The 24,116-nt window shown below is 36.2% G+C and overlaps 3 protein-coding genes across 16 annotated transcripts; 1 reads left to right on the top strand and 2 right to left on the bottom strand.

The window, feature by feature from the left end:
* The first annotated feature begins 17 nt into the window (after positions 1-17).
* On the top strand, positions 18-7,955 carry LOC106371585. 13 transcript variants are annotated; one of them, XM_048747566.1, is made up of 5 exons: positions 18-6,529; positions 6,750-6,952; positions 7,141-7,234; positions 7,320-7,389; positions 7,675-7,955. In XM_048747566.1, the coding sequence occupies exon 1, from the start codon at positions 1,277-1,279 to the stop codon at positions 2,354-2,356; it is 1,080 nt and encodes a 359-aa protein (XP_048603523.1). In that variant the 5' UTR covers positions 18-1,276; the 3' UTR covers positions 2,357-6,529; positions 6,750-6,952; positions 7,141-7,234; positions 7,320-7,389; positions 7,675-7,955. The 13 variants fall into 13 exon arrangements, with proteins under 13 accessions (XP_048603523.1, XP_048603524.1, XP_048603522.1 ...); XM_048747567.1 differs by having other exon boundaries at positions 7,672-7,955; XM_048747565.1 differs by having other exon boundaries at positions 7,621-7,955.
* A 2,414-nt stretch (positions 7,956-10,369) lies between these two features.
* Positions 10,370-11,209, bottom strand: LOC106369675. Its single transcript, XM_013809797.1, has one exon. It carries the CDS (start codon positions 11,207-11,209, stop codon positions 10,370-10,372), a length of 840 nt encoding a protein of 279 aa, XP_013665251.1.
* A 3,496-nt stretch (positions 11,210-14,705) lies between these two features.
* Positions 14,706-19,454, bottom strand: LOC106371586 (transcription initiation factor TFIID subunit 4b). 2 transcript variants are annotated; one of them, XM_013811667.3, is made up of 15 exons: positions 19,270-19,454; positions 19,096-19,180; positions 18,201-18,685; positions 18,024-18,116; positions 17,500-17,545; positions 16,779-17,365; positions 16,409-16,524; positions 16,215-16,302; positions 16,008-16,143; positions 15,854-15,909; positions 15,717-15,773; positions 15,506-15,646; positions 15,344-15,412; positions 15,044-15,266; positions 14,706-14,960 (listed from the first exon to the last, which is right to left on the bottom strand). In XM_013811667.3, exons 1-15 carry the CDS (start codon positions 19,306-19,308, stop codon positions 14,818-14,820), a joined length of 2,364 nt encoding a protein of 787 aa, XP_013667121.1. In that variant the 5' UTR covers positions 19,309-19,454; the 3' UTR covers positions 14,706-14,817. The 2 variants fall into 2 exon arrangements, with proteins under 2 accessions (XP_013667121.1, XP_013667122.1); XM_013811668.3 differs by lacking the exon at positions 19,270-19,454 and having other exon boundaries at positions 18,201-18,699.
* Between the last annotated feature and the right edge of the window lie 4,662 nt (positions 19,455-24,116).

The raw sequence follows: 24,116 nt of genomic DNA, 5'->3' as shown, positions 1-24,116 counted from the left end.
CTTTTCTTTCAGGAACATACATCTTAGTACCAGGAACAACAATGAAGAGAAGATTTATGGGTTCTTCAAAGAAGAAGCCTACTGATTCACGCATGATCCGTAAATCTACCAGGGAAGCATCAATCGACACCCTCCAAGCAGCATCGATCGGCAGCGTGAACCAAGCATCGAACGACACTATTCATCCTGTGTCAGACAACACTGTTCATCATGGTACTGTTCACTTTAGCACTGTTCATCGAGGTACTGTTCATCCTGCGTCGATCGACACTGTACATCCCCCGTCGATCGATACTGTTCATCCCCAGTTAATCGACACTGTTCATCCCCCGTCGATCGATTCGACATTGTTTCTCCCCCGTCGATCGACACTGTTCATCGTGATACTGTTCATCACGACACTGTTCATCCGGGTACTGTTTATCCGAATACTGTTCATCCCGATACTGTTCATCCCGATACTGTTCATCTGGGGAAAAACGACACCACTTGCGGAGATACAGTGAAGATCAAAGTGCTCATACTGAAGGTCGACGAGAATGGGATGTTAAGAGACGAAGAAGGTCGCACTCGCAAGAACGCATGACAATTGATTAATGCTCAGGGTGATGTGATCCTTGATGTGATTGATGTTGCTGAGGTGAATGACTTTGATATGAGCCGAGAGTGGTATGACTGGGTAGGTCAATACCCCTTCCAAGGTCTTCCTCACCAAGATCCCAGAAACCATATCGAAGAGCTTGAGGATCTAGTGTCAATGAGTGAGCAGAATAAAGTGTCGGGATGCATTTAGCTGGTTCAGTCAACTATAGCCAGGATCTCTAACCAGCTGGGAGGACATTCAAAGAGCATTCCTATACAAAATTTTTGATGATGCCGAAGCAACTCGAGAAAATGAGAAGAATGATAAGTGGGACAAGCTCGTTGAAAGTTGGCAAATAAAGAGGAAAGCTAAAATTCCGAGATAGTTGCTGGACAACATTATGGTAGAGGGTGATAAACAACATGGATATGAAGAGCTGAGCAGAGAAGAAGCTGAGACTAATGATCCGACGTCAGCATCGATCAACACCACTACCTCAACATCGACACCAGCACCGCAAAATCGATCAACACCAGCACCTCAACAGCGATCGACATAAACTTTTGTCATCGATTGATACCACTCGAAATCCCTGAAAGATCGAGTTGTCCTCAGGACATCGCAGACTCTGCACAAAAGAGCACTGATGTATCAAGTTGTTATCCTACCCCAGATGTAGAAAAAGAGATCACCATGGAAGATTTCTTGGAGCTAGAAGAATTCTTGGAGTTAAAGGATGGAGAACAGCTTGGAGATTTGGATTCTAGTAGAGAAGTTACTATGAAAGACTTCTTGGAGTTGGAAGAATGGCTTGAAGATATGGATCAGAATTTAAAGAAGAAGCTTGATGACGATCAGCATACTACGAGAGGAGATCTGGAAACTTCACCCAATACTAGCATCGATCGACACCAACCTGATGAAATCGATCAAAAACCACCCCACATCATCGATCAATGCCCACCCTATATCATCGATCGACACTCAGCAGATAGCATCTATCTACACCCACCCGACATCGATCGACACCGCCAACCAGTTACCAATCGACACCACCCCCTTGATATCGATCGATGCCCATTGTTGGACGAACCGCCAGGTTGCATAGTTGAGATGGAATCGATCGAGGAGAAAATGCACGAGTATGAGGCCTCACACCTTGTTGTCCCTAAACACCAGAGACCACTTGTCTGGACAGGAGAAGCTGCTGGGTTTCACAAAAGAGTGAAGATGATTCGTGATCCTTTGAAGATTGTGGTTCCATGCACTGTATTTGAAGCTGAATTTCCTATCCCACCAGATAGAAGTGTGCGTCTGGCTTCTTACATTAACGTATTTGATGATCCTCTACATGCAGAATCTTCTCAGAGAGGGTTGAGATATAGAGGCGACATCGACCACTGCCCATCAGTCGCAGTGTTAAAAAACACCAACCAGATACCATCTATCGACACTACCACTTCTTCGTCGATCGATACTGGATGCGTTTCAGAGCAGAAAGAATTCGATGTGTGTAGAAATTGTTTTGAAGGAGACACCAACAGGAGATCAGACAAGTCTGGAGGAAAGAAGAGGATGAATTGGAAGAAGAGAAAAATGATCAAGAGCGATCCTCAGTTATCATTGATTACTCACTTCTCAGATGGTGTCAGGAAGTACATAGTGCGCAACAGATGCTTCTCACAGCCATATGCAAAGCTTCGAGCACTACTTATTGCTGAGATGATAGACAAAGGAGAAGAGTATATGGAGGAGGCTTTCACAAAAGAATGATGAAGCTTCAGAGAGTAGACATTGAGACTTGGTTTGGGGCAAGTTCTCATTCTCATATGGGACAGAATCAGATCTCCAGAAGTCAAACTAATGACTGAAAATAAGCGCTGAGTGGGAGACAACCCACTAATAGGTAATTTCTTTTAAGCTTAGTTTAAAATTTTACCGATTTTCGTTTTTAAATTTTATGCAGGTCAAATAAAAAAGATGAACAGTGACGACGACACTGTAGCATCAATCGACACTGTAGTAAAAACGTCGATCGACACTGTAGCATAGGTACTGTTCATTAGAAAAAAAAAAGATCCAAGGTTCATGAGTTCTGGATCAGCATCGACCGACAAATGACCAATATCGATCGACGGAGCATCACAAGTATCAATCGCCACTTAACTGTGTTGATTGATACTCACATCAATGGCATGTATACTCGCGAAACCTTGTTAAATTTAGTACTTATGGTTTATTTTCCCACCAATCATAGACTGTATAACACTGGGGACAGTGTTGTCTAAGTCTGGGTGAGGTTCTACTATATTATGTTTTCTTTTTGGACTGGTGGCGAATGGCAACTGTGAATTGTTGGAGATAAGAAATCCACAAAGCATGCCGAGCTGAGACTTTGGTTTGGGTGTCTAAATGCAGCAGATCACCATGATCAGTGAACAAAACAAACTTCCGATGAACTAAATAATGATGCCAATGTTTTATAGCCTGGACAATAACAGAATTTGACGTCATACATACTCTAACGGCTTCTATCTCCTGCAAGTTTCTAACTACAAAAAGCAATTAACAGACTATTTTGTCTTAACACAACACCAATGCCGAGTTTGGAGGCATCACAATGTAGCTCAAACGTCGATTAAAAATCTGTAAGAACAAGGATTAGTGCAAAAGTCAATTTTTCTTTGATTAATGCAAATGCTTATGTTTCTACTTGTGCCCACGAAAAATTCCATCACGCATACAAGTAGGGATAGGTGACATAATGGTGCTAAAGTTATTGACGACGTGGCGATCAAAATATGCCAACACGTGAAAGCTTCTCACCTCGGAGACTGTCTTTGGAATCGGCCATGACCATACCCGCTTCTATTTTTGACATGTTGACTGAGAGCTTCTTGTCGGAGACAACATAGCCGAGGAAAAGAACTAGTGCAACTCCGAATTCACACTTTTGTTTTACTGCATATAGCTTCTCCTTCTATAACACAGTGAGGAATTGTCGCAGATGTTCCTCATGCTCGACCATAGACGTGCCAAGAGTTAGTATGTCGTCAAAGTACAAGACAACAAATCTTTCAATAAAAAATCGAAGCGCCTGATTCATAATTAGTATAAAGAAGCTATGAGCATTAGATAACCCCAATGGCATTATTAACCACTCGAAGAGACCTTCTCGCATTTTAAAATTTTTCTTCCATTCATCTCCTGGACGGATTCGAATTTGATGATATCCGCTTTTAAGATCGATTTTGTAAAATATCCTTGCTGCTCCAATTTAGTCCAAGAGATCATCCAGGCGAGGAATAGAAAATCTATAGCAAAGTATGATTTTGTTAATAGTGTGACTATCCTTGCACATACGCCATGCTCCATCATTTTGGAATAAAAAAAATGGAACGACACATGAGCTAAGACTTTCTTTAATATGTCCTTTTTGTAGTAGGTCCTCAACTTAGCGCCTTAATTATTTGTGTTCCCCAGGACTCATGCGGCAGTGAGGTCGGTTAGGTAGAGTAGTGCATGTACAAGATTGATATGAAGTTGTATGTTGCGGAGTGGCGGCAATGCTTTCGGTAAGTTTGTTGGAAAGATTTCTTCAAACTCACTAAAGACGGACGCTAAAACAGGATCGGGAGGCGTGATGAGAATTTGGTGGAAGGTCGCTGGGAGGAAGGAAAAATGTGTAACCTTCCTCTTGTAATTCTGAGACGAAAGATGAATATGAACAAAGCATAGTAACAGGACATTGTTTTGGTGGTGTGATAGCAGGTTGATGTATTGCCGATGATTGCGGAGGAGAAGTGTTACTGCCCGAGATGGCAGGAGTATAATTTGCTTTGTCTCCCATGTGAAACTTTAATTATTTTAATCTCCATCATAAGTTACTTTACGATCATTTTCCCATGGTCGTCCTAACAGTAAGTGGAAATATCCATCGGTGCAACATCAGAGGACAAACGTCCTTGTAGTGCGATCCTATTGAGAACGACACTAGATCTTGTTGAGTGATGCGTAGATTAACACCTTCAGTTAGCCAACCTAATGAGTATGGTGCATGATGAGGTTTTTGGAGAAAATCAATTTTGTTGGCGGCTTCTTCAGTCATCAAGTTGCGCCAACTCCCTGAGTCAATGATAAAGCTGCAAACGCGACCAAGAATTTCTGGACGAGTGAAAGATACTGGTTCATAACCATTTTTTGTCTGGACGTCGTGGTATGAGACACGATCGGTGAGTGACGAGCAAATGCCCGGTGTCCCATGTAGTAAATTGAATCTTCTCTACCTGTTTGTCCTCCTCTCCGTAAGAGTCATAAACCAGTGCCTTATCATCATGGCTATCGTCGATAACTAATCCTCGTCATGTCTTTTGTGGACAGGCCATTTAACGATGTCCCAATTCACCGCATGAGTAGCATTTTAAGGTTGGTATACGAGTTGAGCAACAAAGATTATTATCTGTAGGTGCTGACATACGAGAAGCAGGAGCCGTTGCATCTGGTTCCTTTGTTGTGGCCTGCAAAATAGTCTGCTCCAAAAATGAGATCGAGAGGTTTGACTTCCCCATGTTTTCGATCATTTCTGTTGTTCGAAGGTATATGTGCGCCTATGTGATTTTGCAAGTGTAGTGGGATCAAATTGGGATAATGCATTTTGGAGTTGGGGAAGAATGCCTCATATGAATTGTAAGACAAGTTGTTATGCGCTGTTGTATATGTCGGTCCGCGTGAGGAGAAGGGAGAACTCCTCTAGGTAGTCGTCTACGGTACGTGACCTTTGAAGGAGATTCTGAAGTTTAGTATATACCATCTTCTTATAGTTATAGGGTAAGAAGGTGGCTTTAAGATGTTGTTTTAGTTTCTCCCAAGCCATGATTTGGAGGTTTACTCTTATGATGCCTAGTTGTCTTAACTTGTTTCCACTAAATGGCTACATGACCTCGGAATTTCATCACAATGAGACACTCGTTTTTATTTGGATACCTGTTTGAATTCCAACAATTAATCAACTGTTGCAATCCAGTCAAGGAAGGCTTCACCACGAGCTCCCCCTTGGAACTCTGGTATTTACAACTTTGAAAGAGGACTCCCACTGCTGATCGGGTGGCTGTACCCGTTCAACATCCTCTGGTTGGCTAAAATTGTGACGGCGTTGAGCACTATGACGACCACGTCATTCTCTGATTCACCATTATTGAATATTGGATTTTGGACCGTGAGCTGCTGTCCTAACATATCTCCCATCTCCAATTGAAGTATGGATTGTACTTCGGATATTTTCCTGCATAGCCAATGATGCTTTCGGAAACTCTGTCATATCCGCAACATGTTGTTTCGGAGGCATGGTTGAAACTCCAAGAACGTTTTGTGTAGGATACCAACTAATTGATAGCAGAAGCTTAGTTGCAAGAAAATGTAACGAAAATGATAGATTCTTAAGCTGCCAATACTCTCGACCGAACAAGAAGGTCCTTTGATCTTGGTGATACTCTCAAAATCAAAATATGGTTTATACTATTCATCTAAGTGTTATAGATCTCTTGATTGTTGTTGTAAGTTTATAAAATCTATTAATATAAAGAAGACAATGATTCTCTTCTGGTGCTGCCACCTAAGAAAATAGGGCAAGGACAAACTGCCGCGTGTCCCATTATTTTTAGAGTTTGCAGGCTTGGTTTTACGGAGGGCTTCTAAGTGGACCAGTAATTTGTTTTGTTACTGTTAGATTTGTTAATGGGCTCGGTTATTTGAAATTGGTGGCCCACACTCTCGATCACTATGCTTCTATTAATCTTCTCGATTGGAAAATTTGGAAACTACGAGGGTTACGCTGAAGCGAAGCGTCATCTTCGAAGGACTCATTAACCATTTTTCTCCACTCACACGATCTATCCTTTGAATACATTCCCCTTTACTTCCTATCTCAGAATCTTCGACTGTAAAAAGGTATGTTCTAACCGTGTAATTCATCAGTTCATACTTCTGAATCATAAGCTTTCTACAAAATCTATCTGATTGCAGCACGAAACTCATGATCTATAAGCTATTCTTGATAATATTTAGTTTCCCGGTATGAATAATGATTAAGGTTTTGTTTATTTATCTACTGTAGGCGATTCTTTTTGATTGTTCATCTTAAACTATTGCTCGGTTGATTCGTTTTTAGATTGTATCTGAGGGGAAAAGGAGTGTCTGAGAGCGCTAGATAGTGAGAGAGGCGACAAAGAACGGTGGTGGCGATGTCGGAGCTTCGTCTCCTTTGGATTGGAGACTCTCAGGTATTTGGTGATGCCGAAGTAGATTCTGCAAGGACTGCGGCTGAGAATGATGCAAGCAAGAACAACGATTAATTGATCCTACATATTGGTCGTGAGTGCTCTCTTTCTTACCCATTACTGTTCCTCTGGTTAATGGACGTGTCTTAGGTCTAAAATTTTTTTTTTCTTTTGTTTGGGATGATCATTGTCATGACGGTCCTAAATTGATATTCTTTTTAAATTTTCAAGCATGTCATATGCCGTGAAGGCATATGTATCAACAATTTTGGAAAATGGCAGGACACCTGAAAAATCTTTGAAAGTTTCCAACATGATCATTGTTGCCAAGCCAGATGCATTATAAAGCTCTTGAACTTTTCAACGAAGATAGATGGTAAGGTGTTCCACACAACATAAAAAGTTGCATGACTCTCCTCACTCTCAAAGAACCTTATCGCTCTCGATTTGGTGAACCGCAGAAGTATGAGCCCACAGGGACAACTCTGTCTAGGAGTGAACCGGAGGTTCCATTTCATTCAAGGAGCCTAGGTGAGGAGAAGTTAGATACTGTATTTGAATGCTTAATGAGTTGTAGGTCTGTTTATTCAAAGCTCACATAAGGGGTTCCATTGTAATTACATTATGTAAGAATGGTTTATCTAACTTGGATTGAAATTCTTAAAAACTGATGGTGTTTAAGAATTTGATGTTTGCTTATACTTCTGATGTGTATGTTTGGATGTGTTTCCTTTGGTATGTTTATACATCTATTTTCGACAGGTTCGTACGCGACATCGGACATTAAACGCGTCTTATTCGTTTCTGATGCAGCAGGTGCCTTCAATGGTGATGAAGCAGAGGATGTAGAGCATAGAATGATGATTTCTTCTATGATTCCAAAAGTGACCACGTCCATTCTGTAATAATGATTTTTTTTTCTTTTGTAATTTTGATCCTGTGTTTCCATATCGAATATGAAGTTCTTCTACGAGTTTTAGTGATTTGAGGATATATGACTCTGAGAAAAACCTTCCAGATTGTTTGGAAGGCCTCAACTTCTGGAAACTCATCTTTATCTCTCAAAATCATTAATTATGAACGGCCTTAACGTGTAATTCTCGATCTCTCAAACCTAGATTAAGAAAATACAGGAAACTAGAAAATCATGGAAATTGGTCAAGAACAGTCACGAAGAACATACCATGTCGGAGATGTATAATTTTTCACAAACAATGACTACCTAACAGAGAAAAACTTAATGTTATTTAACTTATTTGGCAAATTACAGGAGTACAAGACTTGCAACTACATTTCACCCCAATAACATTTAAAATGGGTGGGCTCATGCTACTAAGTACTAATACAAATAAATAACTAAATTCGTTTCATTTGAGCAACATATGCAACCGTATGGTCTCCATATACCTTTTCTAATTTCTGGATTAAATTTCAAACATTACTTTAACTTCTTCCAGTTACGAATCCAGATTTAAAGCTGTGAATTAAATGTTAATAGTTGTAATCGTGTGGGCAAAATCCAAAAAATAATACTCTCTCTGTTTTAGAAAGATGTATATTTTAAGATTGTCAAACTTATTAAAAAAGCATACCAAATTTTAATTAACAATGCATTAGTTTATGCAATTGACTATTTTCCACAATTTTTAACCAATTGAATTTTAGTAAACACAATTATTTTATTTGAAGTTTACAATTAATTTACGCATTAAAAATATAAAAAATGATCCTTTGTGAAATATTTTTTTTTAAAACATAGATCTTTTTGAAACGGAAGGAGTACAACATTCCTACTTAAAAAAATATGTTACATAGACACAAAATTAGGGGTGTTCAATCGGGTACTGAACAAATTAAAACCAAACGAACCAAAATAGAGAAAGTGGTTAAGATTTGGTAATACCGAATAAACCGAATGGAGGTTATCTTAATAAAATGAGGTATATGGATGTGGTTCGGTATATAAACAGATAAAACCAAATAAAATGAAGAAAATGATTAGTTAAAATATATAGATACTTATATGTAAATTTATAATCCAATGAATCATATATACATGATTTATTTATTAATGTGATATTTATATTTAAAACATTTATTTTGATAATTTTTATTTTATTATAAGTTAAAAATGTTATTTTATTTTTCTTATTTTTATCAAATTGGTAAATATTATGATTTTTTTTTTTTTTTGTCGTCAACTTTACAGACTCATATAGACTCTGTAAACCAAGCCGGAAGATATTGATCCATGTGAACGACGAAAGACGGCTGAATCCTAACACTGCGTGCTAGGCTATCCGCCTTTGTATTCTGCGCTCTTGGTACATGGACGATCTCTGATTGTAGGAAACTTGCTCTCAGACTTTTGATGATATAATATAGTTATTCAATAATATAATTATATTTTTATTTTTATTTTTGATAGTTAAAAAACATAAATTATTTTATTTAAAAATTAGAGTATAGTTAAAAAACATAAATTATTTTATTTAAAAATTAGAGTACAGAATATATGTTATGTTTTATTAAATCCAATTTATAATTATATAAACTAAAATTTGTTATAAAAAGTAAATATAGTTACGATTTTTGGTATAAAACCGAATAAACCGAAAGTCGATAGCATATAAACCGAACAAAAACAGATATAATATTTATATGGCAGCTAAGTTTTATAAACCGAAATATCAAAAACCCGAAAAAAACCGAAACAAAACCGAACTGAAATCCATTCAACACCCCTATAGAAGATCCATCACACAACTCTAAAGAAAAGAAAAAAACGGAACGGAACATTAACCATAGTACATATCTGAACATAAGCAAATAAACTTTATAACAACCATTTTAAAAAAATATATATATTAGAGAACAAAGTAACATATCCCGCGCGAAGCGCGGGTTTTCCCTAGTATATTATAATATGAGAATTTTTGCTCTCTCCTAAAGGCATCCACATCATGTTTTTTTTATTTGTGGGTCCCACCTTTATTTCCGAGCTTGTTTTGGTTTTCGGATCGATATGTTTTCAATTTGGTATAAGATTTTGGTTTAAGTTCTAGAAAAAGCCCAAGTCAAGTATAAGGCCATTCGGCCAATATTTAGTTATATGGCACATTTTGAAAAAAAAAAGTCTAATGTTTTATGTTTTAGTAGGGGAAAGTGTGCCATTTTTATTCGTCAAACAAGTTTTATGATTAGGTTTTCAAAGTTCTTATTCTTCGATCCTTCAGTCTCACCATCCCTGCTGCTTTTCTTTAGCCTGTGAAAAGACGAGTCTTTAACAACTCTTTACCTCTCAATATTTTCATATCCATCAATTATTTTGATTGTGTTCAACGTATACCTCTTAAAGTTTACAATAAATATTTTTTTTTTGAATGAATGTTAAATTTTATTCATAAAAAAAGCCTTATTACAACAATAGTTGCCTTAGCTTAGAATCTAATCCAAACAACTTTAAAACTTGCCATTACTTCCTAGCAGCTATTTATAATCTTGTTGCAAACTAATATTCAAGAATTTCTTCTCTACCCTTGTTCCCCTTAGATCTCATCAGACTTAGTTGATTTCTAACACCCTTATCAATAAACTTCTTCAAACTTGACAGAAGAAGAAGCTTATCTCCATATTTAATCTTGTTTCTCTCCTTCCACAAAGCATGAACACTGGCCTGAAACGCATATCGAATACAGAATAAGCTATTCTTCTCCCGATTCCCATCCATAATCAATATCACACTCTCAGACCAGATATTCGTATAAGAGCTTCGTAGAATCACTTTTGCAAGATGTTCCCAAACCTGACTAGCATAAGAACATTCATAGAAGAGATAATTCCTTGTTTCGACAGCAATCTTACAAAGCACACATGCTGCATCAACCCCCTGATTCCGCCTAAGTACTCTATCCATTGCAAGCCAGGTCACAAAAACAAATTTGGGAGTAGCTTGTGGGAACCAAATACCCTTTGCCCAATTACAAATAGGCTTAGTTTCTCGGGTAAGCATCCATGTTTCCTGCGTCGAGAATGTTGATTTAAAACAAGACTTTCTCTTCCACAAAGCTACATCCTCAACATTACTTCTCCTTTTCTCCTTTATTACCAATAACTCAGCTTCTATGTTGTTAAGTTCCAGAGTGCGATGCCGTCTTCTTCGCCTTGTATTAAGCACAGCATCCTCTACAGTAGCATCTCTACTTATATCCATATCAGTAATACCCCTCTCACCCAAAGGATCAATCAACACTCCGTTGGCTGACCAGTTATCATACCAGTAAGAGATGTGCCGACCATTCCCAACTTCTTTCTTATAGAAATTATTCGCCACCTCTCTCAGTTTTAACATCATTCTCCAAATCCAAGATCCTGCTTGAGTTTTGACTTTCACTTGCCAAAAACTTTTTCCTTTTAAGTAAATTAGCCTTTATCCATCTCCCCCATAACTATTCCCCTGATACCATTCTCCATATTAACTTCAAACCATAGACCATATTAACTTCCTTTAGATCTCTTATATCCAAACCACCTTCTTTTTTTAAATTGCAGACGTCTTTCCATGCGACTTTTTTCCCTGTAGACTTAAGAGCCAGTCCTGTCCAGAGGAATGCAGAACATAGTTGCTCCACCTCCTTCAAACATTTACTGGGAAGTCTGAAAACAGCGGCCCAGAAATTCACAATACTCATCAAAACTGACTTAATCAGTTGAAGTCTTCCTGCGTATGATAGCAACCTACAAGTCCAAGTGTTGATCTTGCTTCTAATCCTTTCAACCAACGGAATAAATATTTTTTCATTAAAGCTATTTACAATCTAAAACAACTATCTGTTTCCCTTCGGATACAATGAAACCGAAAATTCACTTTAACCCCTATAAATTGGAGAGGCTTGATAGCAGGATTGATCTTCACAGACGCTCTCAGTTTATCTTCTATCTTCAATTGGAGCTGCTCATCCTCATCCTCGACGAACATATATGATTGTTTTTCTCTGAAATTTCCTTCCTACGAAGCCCAAAGAGATCTATCGAGTTGCTAATCTGCGTGCAACCATTTGTTTCTCTCACAGATCTGTCCTCTTCCATCTTCACCACATATGCATCCCTATCAACGCTGACCGGTTCAGGTTCCACGTTTTAAGTCCAACTGTGGACTCAGGGGAGACCTCTATGGTAATCTCTGAAACGGTCTTCAGCTTATCTTATATGCGTTGTATTTGATGCATATTATTGAGCTTCTTTTCTAATTTCACTTTATTACCACTATTGTTGTTTACGGGTTTAAGATACTTTGGTAGCAAATCGTATAAACACCAAGACAACGTAGAACTAGAAATTAAAACTTTTTGTTTTGTTTACGTTGAAGTTCTTCTATATTCTTCTATATTTTGCCTACTGCTTTGTTACTTTTATAGATGATCTCCATTGAAAAAAGGCTTATGTTTACATGAACAAGATGAATCAGGTAAAGTGCTGTTTTCCATGTTTCTAAAACGCTACGAGATGAATCAGGTAAAGGCTCCATATTCCCACAATATATGTTTAATGTCTCCAAAGCTCTGTCAAACATATATTTATGTACAATATCTTAATACAAAACTGGCTTATAAACTGAGAATTAATTGTGTATAAACAAACGAACATGTCAATGGAATATAGCAGGCTTTAAGGCTAGGGTTAATCTTTGGGAGAGGAACCAAAGGTACTGATACATTTTAGTAATGAAAATGTATAAATATGTTATAATTTTCTTACTTAACATTGGGGATTAACAAAAGTGATGATGATATGGATTCATTGCCGGCATTATGTGGGAAAAGATTTAGAATCAATTGCGCAAGGCAACTCCAGACTGGACATTTCTGTTAAACATATTTGCTCCAGAAAAGTATGTATGTATATCTTCCTTATGGGCACATACACACGCACACATCTCGGTAAAATGTTTGAGTTTGTTCAGATATAAATATATGCCTAACTATTGTAAGTGATTTAAAAAGATTTTTTTTTATCATTAAAACTATGGTTATAGATCATGATATAGTGTTATAGAGATGAATGAGTGAATATAATTTTGATTCATTGGTGCGTAATCAACTTATGTACGAGTCCCTCAACTACCTTCAAAAAAAGGTACGTTAACACCACTTCATCTCTGAAGTCGTGACTTATTTAAGCGGGGATGCCGGCACCAAGACAGCTGTTATATTGGAAGACTCATGAGGGACTTAGGTATGGAGATTTTTATTGGTGGGATTTTCAAGTTCCTGTGTTCTACTCCACTTCATTCTTGAACTTGAGCTAACATCGCTCCACTTTGGGCACCAAATGATTCTTAAAATGAAGAATTAGTTATTTCTTTTTATTTGCATAATCATGCGGCAAGCTGCACATAAGGTGGGCTATGTCCGTTTAGTATTAAGGTGTCTCCTGTTAAAACATGTTTTACGTGTTGGTCGCCATGGACGGTGACGGCATGGACGGTGAGCTGAAATTGTTGACGTTGGTTTTGTCAAAGATTGTGAGCTCACCAAACACCTTCTTCATGCTTATAAAAGGAGAGCTGGGGTGAAGAAGAAAGGCATCCCAAAACAAGAAAACAGAGAGAGAACGAGAGAAGAGAAGAAGAAGAAGAAGAAAAAAAAAAAATTCACAAAAAATCTTCTTTAAGAAATTACGAGTAATTTCTTGAGTATATTTGGGATCGGGGTGTGAGTTGTGAGCTTGTAAAATTTCCCTGGTTGATAATAAAAGATCTGTAGCAGGTCCGGAAACGTAGGCAACATTGGCTGAACTCCGTTAACAATTTTGTGTGTGTGCTTCTTTCACTCTCCCATAAATTCTGGTTTACCGCAAAATTTGACCGCGTATTTTATAACATCTCCTAGGTTTGAACTTGAACTGTCTTCACATTATCATGGTCTATATGAATACACTGCACAAACAATAACCATGAGCTTTATTATAGGAAAGACATGTGTGGTTTTTATTAAATATGATTGCATATATCATCTCTGCTTCTCTTCTCTCTCAACTAAATTGAAACTAAAAGCTCGAAAAAGAGAAACATCTATTTTTTTTCTTTTGGTCAAAGATAAACAGCTATTCAATTTTTTCCACCACCGATAAAAGGAACAGGGCCCGATTTCATAACCCCAAGCCCATTTAAAACTATGCATTTATTTTAAACTTAATTCATTACGGTCTAACATTATCTCTTAGTTTAAAAAGATACGATTCATAGTATGGAATAATGAGTAAAGTTAGTAAAATAGTTGACATCCGATCTAATTGTCGAAACAAACGGTAAAGAGAAATATCAAACTAAACAACTCCGCGTTTGTGCGGGACTCTGTCCCTATTATGAATAAGATGCAGCTTACCTTGTATAAAGCTTGCTTTTTAAGCTACTCTAAAAAGCATTTGTCTAATCCTATTAATAAAAGGAAAACAAAACTTAAAGCACAAGTAAAAGCCTAGTGACACTTAAGCCCGCGAGAATGACGGTGTCGATTATGAAGATAGGCATCACATGTTCATCACAGTACAATCATATTATACTACTAGATTACTTGCAAAAGAACCCTTATATCACCATATTGAGCTTGTTGGTATTGTGGCTTAGCTTGTATGTTGGGCTAATACTTTATTTTCACTACCTTGGAATTTAAGTTTATCACTCTATAATGTTTTTCTGGATACATGCACCTACTAAGGGTTATTATGTGGCGAGTCTTTAGGGCGTGTCTTGTCACTCTATGTTTGCGTTTAATATGTTTGGTCATGTCATATGTTCCATGAAAAACAATGAATCCATCGAACACATTTTTATGCAAATAACTAACTTTGGTGTCTTGACGATTAAATTATCATCAGAAGCTTATAAATATAACGATTCTGTGATAATGAAGCTTTCCTATTGAAGTAAATATAACAATTCTGTGATAATGAAGCTTCCTATTGAAGTAATCGATACATTAGAATAGATTTAGACATCTGAGGCTCTCTTTCCAGGACAGCAACCACATCCTTCGCCGAGATTGTCCTCACCACTTTTGGTTGAAGCGACGAACCTTGGTTCTTCCCTAATCTTCGACCACCTGAAAACAAGAATCCAGAGCTTATTATATGGAACAAAACCGTGAAGTAAATATAAAACCTATTAAAAGGGAAAAAAGCTCACCAACTCCAGTAAACCGTCGCCCACTGTCTTGCTTGTCCTTGGAGGTTCTTCCTCCACTTGAAGTAGCTTTCTGAGTCCCATCTTTACCAGATTCAGATACAGATTTCTGACGTGCTTCTGCCATTAATTGCCATTTTAAAAACGTATCATCTCCTCCCACAGCAGCACGAGCAGCAACGTTTGCAGCTGTCGTTCTCATTTTGTCGTCGTCCTCTTTATTTCCCTTCACAAATTAAAACCAGAAATTGCAAAGTTACAGTCAAACTGCCTCCAAAAATGTGTTTTTAATTTCTCCCTTACCTTCAAACCCTTTGAACGGTTATCTTCTTTCTCCTTCTCACTATCAACTCCACCATCACCTTCTTCACTCTGCATCATTGAGAAAATAATACAAACAAACTTTGCAATGTCTGTATGCTTTAGTAAAAAATTAAGAAGATAGATGATGAGCACAGAATATACCTCACTCGGTTTCTTAAGCTTTTCTGCTTCAGCCTGTTTCTTCTCCCATTCCTCTTTCACCTTCTGATTCATTTCGTTGATTTGCTGCCGAACATCTGACGTGATAACAGTCCGGTGTCTAGATTTCTCAGTATCAACTCGCTGCAGAAACACTTGTAGAACGTCAGATACAAAAATGTAGAGGCAGCAAGTAAGAGACAGTTAGACTAACCTGCTTGGACAACCGAATTATATGAGATAATAGTCCTCGCATCCTTTCTTCCACACACTGAGAGCGCAAATGCATGAGAAAAGAAAAAGAAAATAGGCATTATGTGCAAAACAATGCACAAAAAGTTGACATCTCACCAAAGACAAGCACCGTTCAACATCATTGCTTATCTGCTTTAAGCCGACTTTTGCCACTGCCACAGAAGAAAAACACACACATATATATATATATATATATATAAGTTTCTCCAAGTATTCATAAACCGAAAGCAGATACGGAAAGTATCGCAACTAATTTCAGCCAGCTTTTTCTGCAGAGGAATTTTCTGCAAAATTAGTTTTTCTTCCTCTTCGTGCACAACTCTCCGAGATGCTTCAGAAACACGACCATCCTCCTTTCCCCCAGAGAATAATTGTTCTTCCTCTTCCTAAACCAGAAATATTATTCAGTACTCCATAAACAGATTTTTATTCTAAACCGAAGCTAAAGCAAACGCACCCTGAGATTAACACCACTGACTGCAGTGACATCATTGAGCTGTTCAATACTTTGATCCATAGAATTCGGGACCAGTTTTTGCTTCTTGCTGCAAGTTGAACCATTCAAAGTCAAAATAACCATGATTATAGTTTTACGTGAGGAAACCAAGTGTAAATAATTTCACTTTTTCTAAACAAGAGGAGCTCAATTACCTTGGTGGTGACGATGAAGTCTCAAGAGGTTTCTTCTGACCAACAAAAGGCTTTTTGGGTGGCATCCTAGCATTAACTCCTGCTTGAGACGTACCCAATGGACCACGAGAATTCATCTGGTGGACATAAAAAAATTGGTCAACGATAAATATTTTCCAAAACTGAAACTTTTTCCTCAATTACTGTCCATAGTAGAAATTACCAAAAAATAAGGGAAAACGAGGAATAAAATCGATGCCAAGGTTTTCGAAAATAAAAAGCCAACAGAAGCACCATGGTTGCCCCAAAAGCTCAAAGAGAAGAAGAGGCAAACAAAGATCAACTGAAACTGACTTTTTAATGACAAGTTTATATATTAAATAGCTCTTACTGCTGTGCTAGCGTCTAGTTGAGTTGTGATGGAAGAAGGAGAAACAGAGCTTGCATGCGCCATGTTTCTAGAGGAGTCCTTCTCTAAATCCTCCTTCGAAGCCCCTGAGGCTGCATTCTTCTGTTCAAAACTTTGATCAACTGATTCCTGCTTCACATTGGACATTGATGATCCTTGACCAGGTGGCAGTGATGAGCTGTTTTGGAAGTGCGATGTAGCGCCACCTTGAACCCTACTAGGATCATTGACAGAAGTTTGCCTCTCAAACTTGGGCATAGTCATCATGTTTGTCGTAGACTGTGGCGGTCCTCCAAGACCAGATGATCCCATGGTCTGGTTATGCGCCACATGTCTCATATGGGGATCATGAAGGTGTGGTCTCAATGGGGAACCAGAAACATTGGTGTTGAATGAGTGAATATTACCGGAGCTGGTATACATGGGAAAAGAGCTTGGTGGAAGCTGCATTTGGTGCGGCGGATGTTTGGTAAGCCCCTGCACAGGAACTGAACTGCTTGTTGACGAAGATAGTTGGTTAAGGTGGACGACTCCACGAGGGTCAGACTGAGACTTTTGATTATTAATTTCTGCGATTGAACAGATTGAATCAGTAAGGGTTTTGGATTTTGCACGGAACTAATAAGACACATCTACGGAAAGCATAAAGCTTTATGATGATCGTGAAAAGAAAAGCAAGAATGTATCAGTGAATAATTAATACCAGTAGAAGGAGCTTGAATTCCCATTTTTCCCTGGTTATAACCCACCTGAAAACGACCACAAGTTACCAATAAAAAAAGTATTTAAGAGAGACCCTTATACATTACAAATGATAACAATCGTAAACCCTAACTTAAAAGGAGAAAACCTTAATCCTAATGCAAAAGGGAAAAACACCAAAACTATTACAAATGCAATGTGGAACAAACGCAAGTCACTAAAACCATACGTCTAATCAAGCGAGGCGCATACCCTAAGAAATTATTATAATCGTCTAAGATAACACACTGTGAAAAGGTATGCAGACCATGCAAGTATGAGTGTATAACCATCTTCTTAAGGATTTTGTGAAAAGGTTGAGCATTCATTGAACTCTTAACTGTAAAAAAACAACAAAACAGTATCTGGAAAATTATAAACTAAAGATGTTCCTATAAACTGGATCCGGTCGCAATCTAATACCCTAAGTTAAATGCCTAGTACTAGTTTTCACTACATGACACAATATAGGCAAAATGGTAGTACCTGCTGTAGTTTACTAACTGCTAGCCTAAGCATCTGATCGCCTACAATATCCTTCATATGTCGGGTGAACCCTTCTTTGGGGATTTCATTTTTCTGCAAACAAGTATCAGAAGGAAATCAATAAAAAGGCAACATCTGAGGGAGCAGAATGTCAGGGGATTTCATAAATAGACTTACCTTAAGTCTGGAATAAAGGGTACGGAGCTGCAGCGCTCTGTCTTTGTCGAGTTGGGCCATTAAGGTAGGAAGCAAAGCAGCAAAAGGAACTTGCTTAGGGTTGCGGTTCAGAGGATTAACAGGAGGCTGTTCCATTCCACGAGCCTGTTGACTACTCATCTTTTGCAGTTTAAGAAACTGAGATTCACTCTCTTGATTATGCGGTCTTTCAGGTTCATTACCAGTAGGGTTCTTTTCAGAAATCTGCAACCCAGATGTTTGGGGCACCTGCGGAGGATTGTCCCAATGCTGACCTGGTCGATGAAGGTCTTGAGGTTCATTTGCACGTTTTAAATCATGTTGGTGTTGACCGTCTAAAGCCGATCCATGTTGATCCTTCATCTGAGTGCTGTCAAGGCTGTGCTGCGTCTGGAGATTCATACTGGCATCTCCTATATCATTCTTCCATGTAGCTGTGAAGTGTTGGTTGGGAGAATGGGTGTTTCCTACAGAAAAGGGACTGAGATAGCTCAAATCCTAATTGTATTACAATATCTAATGAAGAGAAAGGAAAAAACAAGAACAAAAAAACCAACGAGATGTTGGTGTAGTGGTAAACAAGAACTCCGCCACTCAGGCTAAATTCTAGTTGGGAAGAACTATTTATACTGTTTGGGTTCCCAGCAGAGAGGCGTAGTTGATCAATTCATCCTACTATCTACCCTGGCTAATAAGTCGTATCAAACATTGATCAATTCGAGCAGATAGAGAGGCCACTGAACCCTTAAAAACTGAACCTCCTAAAGTATTGCTTTATCGTAAATCAGAACCATATACCAAGAGTAGTAATAATAATAACCTATCTGAATAATATAAACAAGAATTCACAAGGTCAATATTGAAATCGATGCCATACCAGGAGGGTTCGTAGAGCCTTCAATATCTCGATTCAGAGCGGCCTGGAACGCGTCCACATCAGCTCCCGAGTGCATCGATTCATCCTAATCACACACAAATTCGCCCCAAATTTTAAAATCACGACGAGGCTCCTCCATACAAACAAATCTGAAAGAGTATGTAGAAACCTAACCTCGTCTTCTTCGAGGAGTTTGAAAATTGAAGGATCCATTGATTTGGAAAGAGAAAGCGAGAGCTCGGCCAAGGGAGGAATTTAAAGGAAAGTATTCTCGTCTGGTGAGAAAATTACACATGCGTCCTTCCTTTAGCTGAAATTTGTGGATCACTCCTTCTCTATATGAGTAAAATATATTTCCGGTTTGGCAATATCTTCGTTTACCTATGACCATGATTAACCGGGGTTCTTAGCGGAATTTAAAAAACTGTTTCTTAACTTTTAACTAAAAAAATTAAGAACCGGTTCTTAATTTTTTTAGTTAAAAGTTAAGAAAAGAACCCAATTTTAATAATATTGCTCTCAGTTCCTAAACTAATAAACCCCATCTCATTTGTTGATTTTCAATGATTGTATCACACGTCCGTATTCAAATCAGATTTTTCAAAACGTTTGGATGACATGCGCATGTGTTCCTAGTTGGGTTTTCTTATTTTCGAACTAGATTTGGGCCCGTGCGTTGCAACGGGCTTTATTTGATATTTAAATTTAATAAAAAATATTAAAAACTCATTTTATTATTTTTAAAAAATTGTTTTGCATATGTTATGTGAAATTTATTTTATAGTTAAGAACTCGTTTTGTTAGAGCTAGAAAAAACATCCAAACGTAAAAATTTAAACCGGATCCAACCCAAAATAATAATTATAATGAAATAAAAATGAATTTAGAAGTTAAATAAGTCGAAAAAGCAATGACAACATTATACATTTTCTTATGTACTAATTTAATGTTTTATTAAACTTATCTGATGTTAAATAATTTTCTTGATTCATTATTTATTAATGATATATTTTCATAATAACATTTTAATTTAAATGAATTATAAACTACTGCATATCAAACATGTGTTTGATTTTCGTATAACCAAACACATAAATACCAATCACGACAACATCCTAAGTTTTGATTTTTGTTAATTTAATAGCTTTAGCATCATATTTGTCATCAAATTCTTTTTTTAATACTATTAAGTAGGTATGTTTACTTTTGTTAGGATTTTTTCAAAAAGAAAAAAAAATATTTTATAAATCTCGTTTTTATTTAAAATTAAAAAAAAGAAAAACTATCAAATACTTTTTTATATTTTTGTTTAGGATTATTGAAAAGGAAAAGTATTATCATATAAACTTTTACAATTATCTTCTGTTTAGAATTTCAGAAAAATCTTATTGCTATCAAATAATTATTTCTAGTTACTATTAAATAATTTTAAATTATAATTTTTACGGTTCATATCAATACTATTTTTACACTTCATTTTTAATTAAATAATTTTTAGTATCATGTTCATCATCAAATTTTTTATACTATCAAATAACTTATTATAATTCTCTTATGGTTAGGAATTAAAAAATATGATACAAATCTCTTTTGTTTATGATATTCTTTTTAAAGGAAAAGAACTATCAAAAAATTTTTTTACAGTTTTAGGGTGTTAGAAAAGAAAATTTCAATTACATAATCTTTTATAAATATTTTTTTCTAAGATTTAGAAAATAAAAATACTATCAAATAATTATTTCCAGCAAATATTAACTATTTTTAAAAGTTGTTATTTTCAAATTCGTTTTCTCAATATCACTAATATTTTTAATTAAATATTTTCAGTATCATATTATTTTCAAAAATCGTTTTCTCAATATCACTAATATTTTTAATTAAATATTTTCAGTATCATATTATTTTCAAAAATCGTTTTCTCAATATCACTAATATTTTTAATTAAATATTTTCAGTATCATATTTATCATTAAATTTTAAAAGTAAAAATTGCTTTTACAATTCTATTTGGTCACGATTTAAAAGGAAAAAAAATCTTATTTGGTTAAGATTAAAAGAGGAAAATGTTATTTTTCAAATTTCTTTTATTTAGGATTTTAGGAAAAAAAATTATTTTCACATAATGATAGAATTTTATTAATACATACACAATGTTTTTTTTGTACAAATGTCACAGTCATATCGGGTAAAATATTTGAAGTTATTTTTGATTTATAATTTTTTAACACAAAATTATCTATTAAAAAGAAAAGTTAGTTATTTATAAGAAATAAGTTACTTTTAATTTTCTTAAAAGGGAAAATTTCAACTATAATTTGTTCTTGTTTTTTAAGATTTTTATACAACTAATATATTTTCAATAAAAAATTATGTTTAGTTAATTATATATTGTGTCTTATACATACAAACATATATTCCTCAGATTTACACACACTTATGTACGATAAAAACATCATAATTAAAAAAAACTTGTGTTAGCATCATAAGATGTAATAATGATGATAAAAAAATTGAGTTGTTTAAAGAAATTAAAAGAAAATACTGAGATAATATTTATATTGTCAATACTACTTTTTGAGAAAATAACATGAGGAACATTAAACCTAAATATAGATGTGAAAATAATATTTATTTTGGTATATATTTTTGTAGCATACATTTATCGGTTAAAAAGGAAAGTTAGTTATTTATATGAAAATAATAAGAGTACTTTTACATTTTTTTTACTTAGGTTTTAAAAAAAAAATATCATTTATTTTATAGTTAGTTTTTCCATTTGATTTTTTTAAAATAATGTTTTGTACTAGGGGGATTTTATAATTCGTTTTTATTTAAACATTTTTTTTAAAAATTAATATTTTCTCTTATAATATCTTTCTTTAGTATCTTTAAAGATGAAAAATATACAAAATATTTTAAAAAGAAAAAATTATTTTCAAATAGCTTTTTACAATTATTCTTTGTTAAAAGAATTTTCAAAAATTAAATTTACTATCAAATATTTTTAAAATATTATAAAAAGAGCCATACAAATATAATTGTAAAATACTATGTAATAGTAATTTTTCTTTTCTTAACTCCTAAAAAGAATAATAAACTATATTTTTGTAATAATTTTCCTTTTCTAGTGTCCAAAAAATATAATAATAATTTTCTTTTTCTAAATCTTTTTAAATCCTAATAAAAGAGAATTGTAACATATTTTTGACAAATGTCATAATCTTAATAAATTTTTTTTAAAAAATTAATATTTTCTCTTATAATATCTTTCTTTAGTATCTTTAAAGATAAAAAATATACAAAATATTTTAAAAAGAAAAAAGTACTTTCAAATAGCTTTTTACAATTATTCTTTGTTTATAGAATTTTTAAAAATTAAATTTACTATCAAATATTTTTAAAATATTATAAAAAGAGCCATACAAATATAATTGTAAAATACTATGTAATAGTAATTTTCCTTTTCTTAACTCTTAAAAAGAATAATAAACTATATTTTTGTAATAATTTTCCTTTTCTAGTGTCCAAAAAATATAATAATAATTTTTTTTTCTAAATCTTTTTAAATCCTAATAAAAGAGAATTGTAACATATTTTTGACACATGTCATAATTTTAATAAATTAATTGACACATGTCGCGATCATGTTAATTAGCAACTTTGAATAACCAAGAATTATATAATAAGATTAGTTGTGATTCTTTTTTCTTTTTTCGCCACATATTTTCACTAAGCCCAAAGGACTTGTTTTACATGGTTTGAGAGACATTACAAATAGGATCCATTAACATAAAACCCTAGAGAAGTCCTTCAAACTAAGCACAAATAAAGATCGGTTTCTGTCCTTCCACGTGCCGTTTGCTGAAGAAAAACAAAGACACGCGTTGATGAGACTTGTCCGACATGCGAAACGGCAGTCACGGATGCCTCGCCTCTTCGCCGCCGGGAATTTTCTGTGCCGATCCTCCACTTTTGCTTCTCACCACCGTCGCTCCATGAAAACCTCTATGTAAGCACCAAAACCATCTTACTCCACTTCTGCTCCAACCCTTGCTTGAGGACATAGAACTCCATTGTAATGACCCAACCCCAACTCCAAAGGCCGAAGGTAATGCCTTTAAAACCCCACCACCTCCACTTTCTCCCATTTCACAAACACTTAGAAAATAAAGAAAGAATTAGAGAGAGAGAGCTAAGAAGAAGTGTGATTATTTTATAGTCAGAGAGTCTCCGGAGCTCGTCGCCGGAGCAACCGTGTGCCGTGATCACGTTCAGCTTGCCACCACCGATAAACACCCTAGGTAACCGCCGGAAACCGCATGCCTTATGTTCATTTTCGTTTCCGTTTAGTAATTCACCCATAACTTCCTAACCATTGATCATCTCGTGCATCCAAGGACATCATCGTGTTCCTCTCGTCGAGACGAAGCCGTAGACACCAACCACGCCTCAAACGGAGCCCGGACGAAGCCGCACGCGCCTCCCGAAGATTCGCCTCGGCTAGCGCATGAAACACACACGCCTCCGCCGTCCGCCGGAGCCACCGCGAATTCCGGCCACTCGCCGCCGTCTCCGACCAACGTTCGCCTGAGCCGCCGTGACCGACCACCGTCCGTTCGCCGCCGGGAAGCTGCCGCCGCGTCGCCGCCTCGCCGCCGTCGCCGCCGTTGACTTTCCGGTAAGCCGCCGCGTCGCCGTCGCCGCCGGTGACCGACACCGGTGACTCGCCGGCGACTCGCCAACTCGGCCGAGTCAACCCGGTGAGTCAACTCGGTGACTCAGTCAACCGGTGGTTTGACCAGTTTAAATCGATTTCGATTCGGTTAGGTTAAACCGGTCGGTTAAAATCAATTGGAAATCGGTTAGGGAAAACCGGATTAATTAATTAATTATTAATTAATTAATTAATTAAATAATTAGTCTTTGACCAGCGAGTTGACTTTCCCGTAAATACCCGTTTTAAACCGTTCGAAAGGCGTTCTGACTCGAAATTTCGATCTGATTTCAGATTTGGAGTCCAT

The sequence above is a fragment of the Brassica napus genome, chromosome C2 (genome assembly GCF_020379485.1).
Source record: "Brassica napus cultivar Da-Ae chromosome C2, Da-Ae, whole genome shotgun sequence".
Classification (NCBI taxonomy): domain Eukaryota; kingdom Viridiplantae; phylum Streptophyta; class Magnoliopsida; order Brassicales; family Brassicaceae; genus Brassica; species Brassica napus.
The sequence above is the reverse complement of the archived record's forward strand: the minus strand, read 5'-3'. Positions and strand labels throughout refer to the sequence as shown.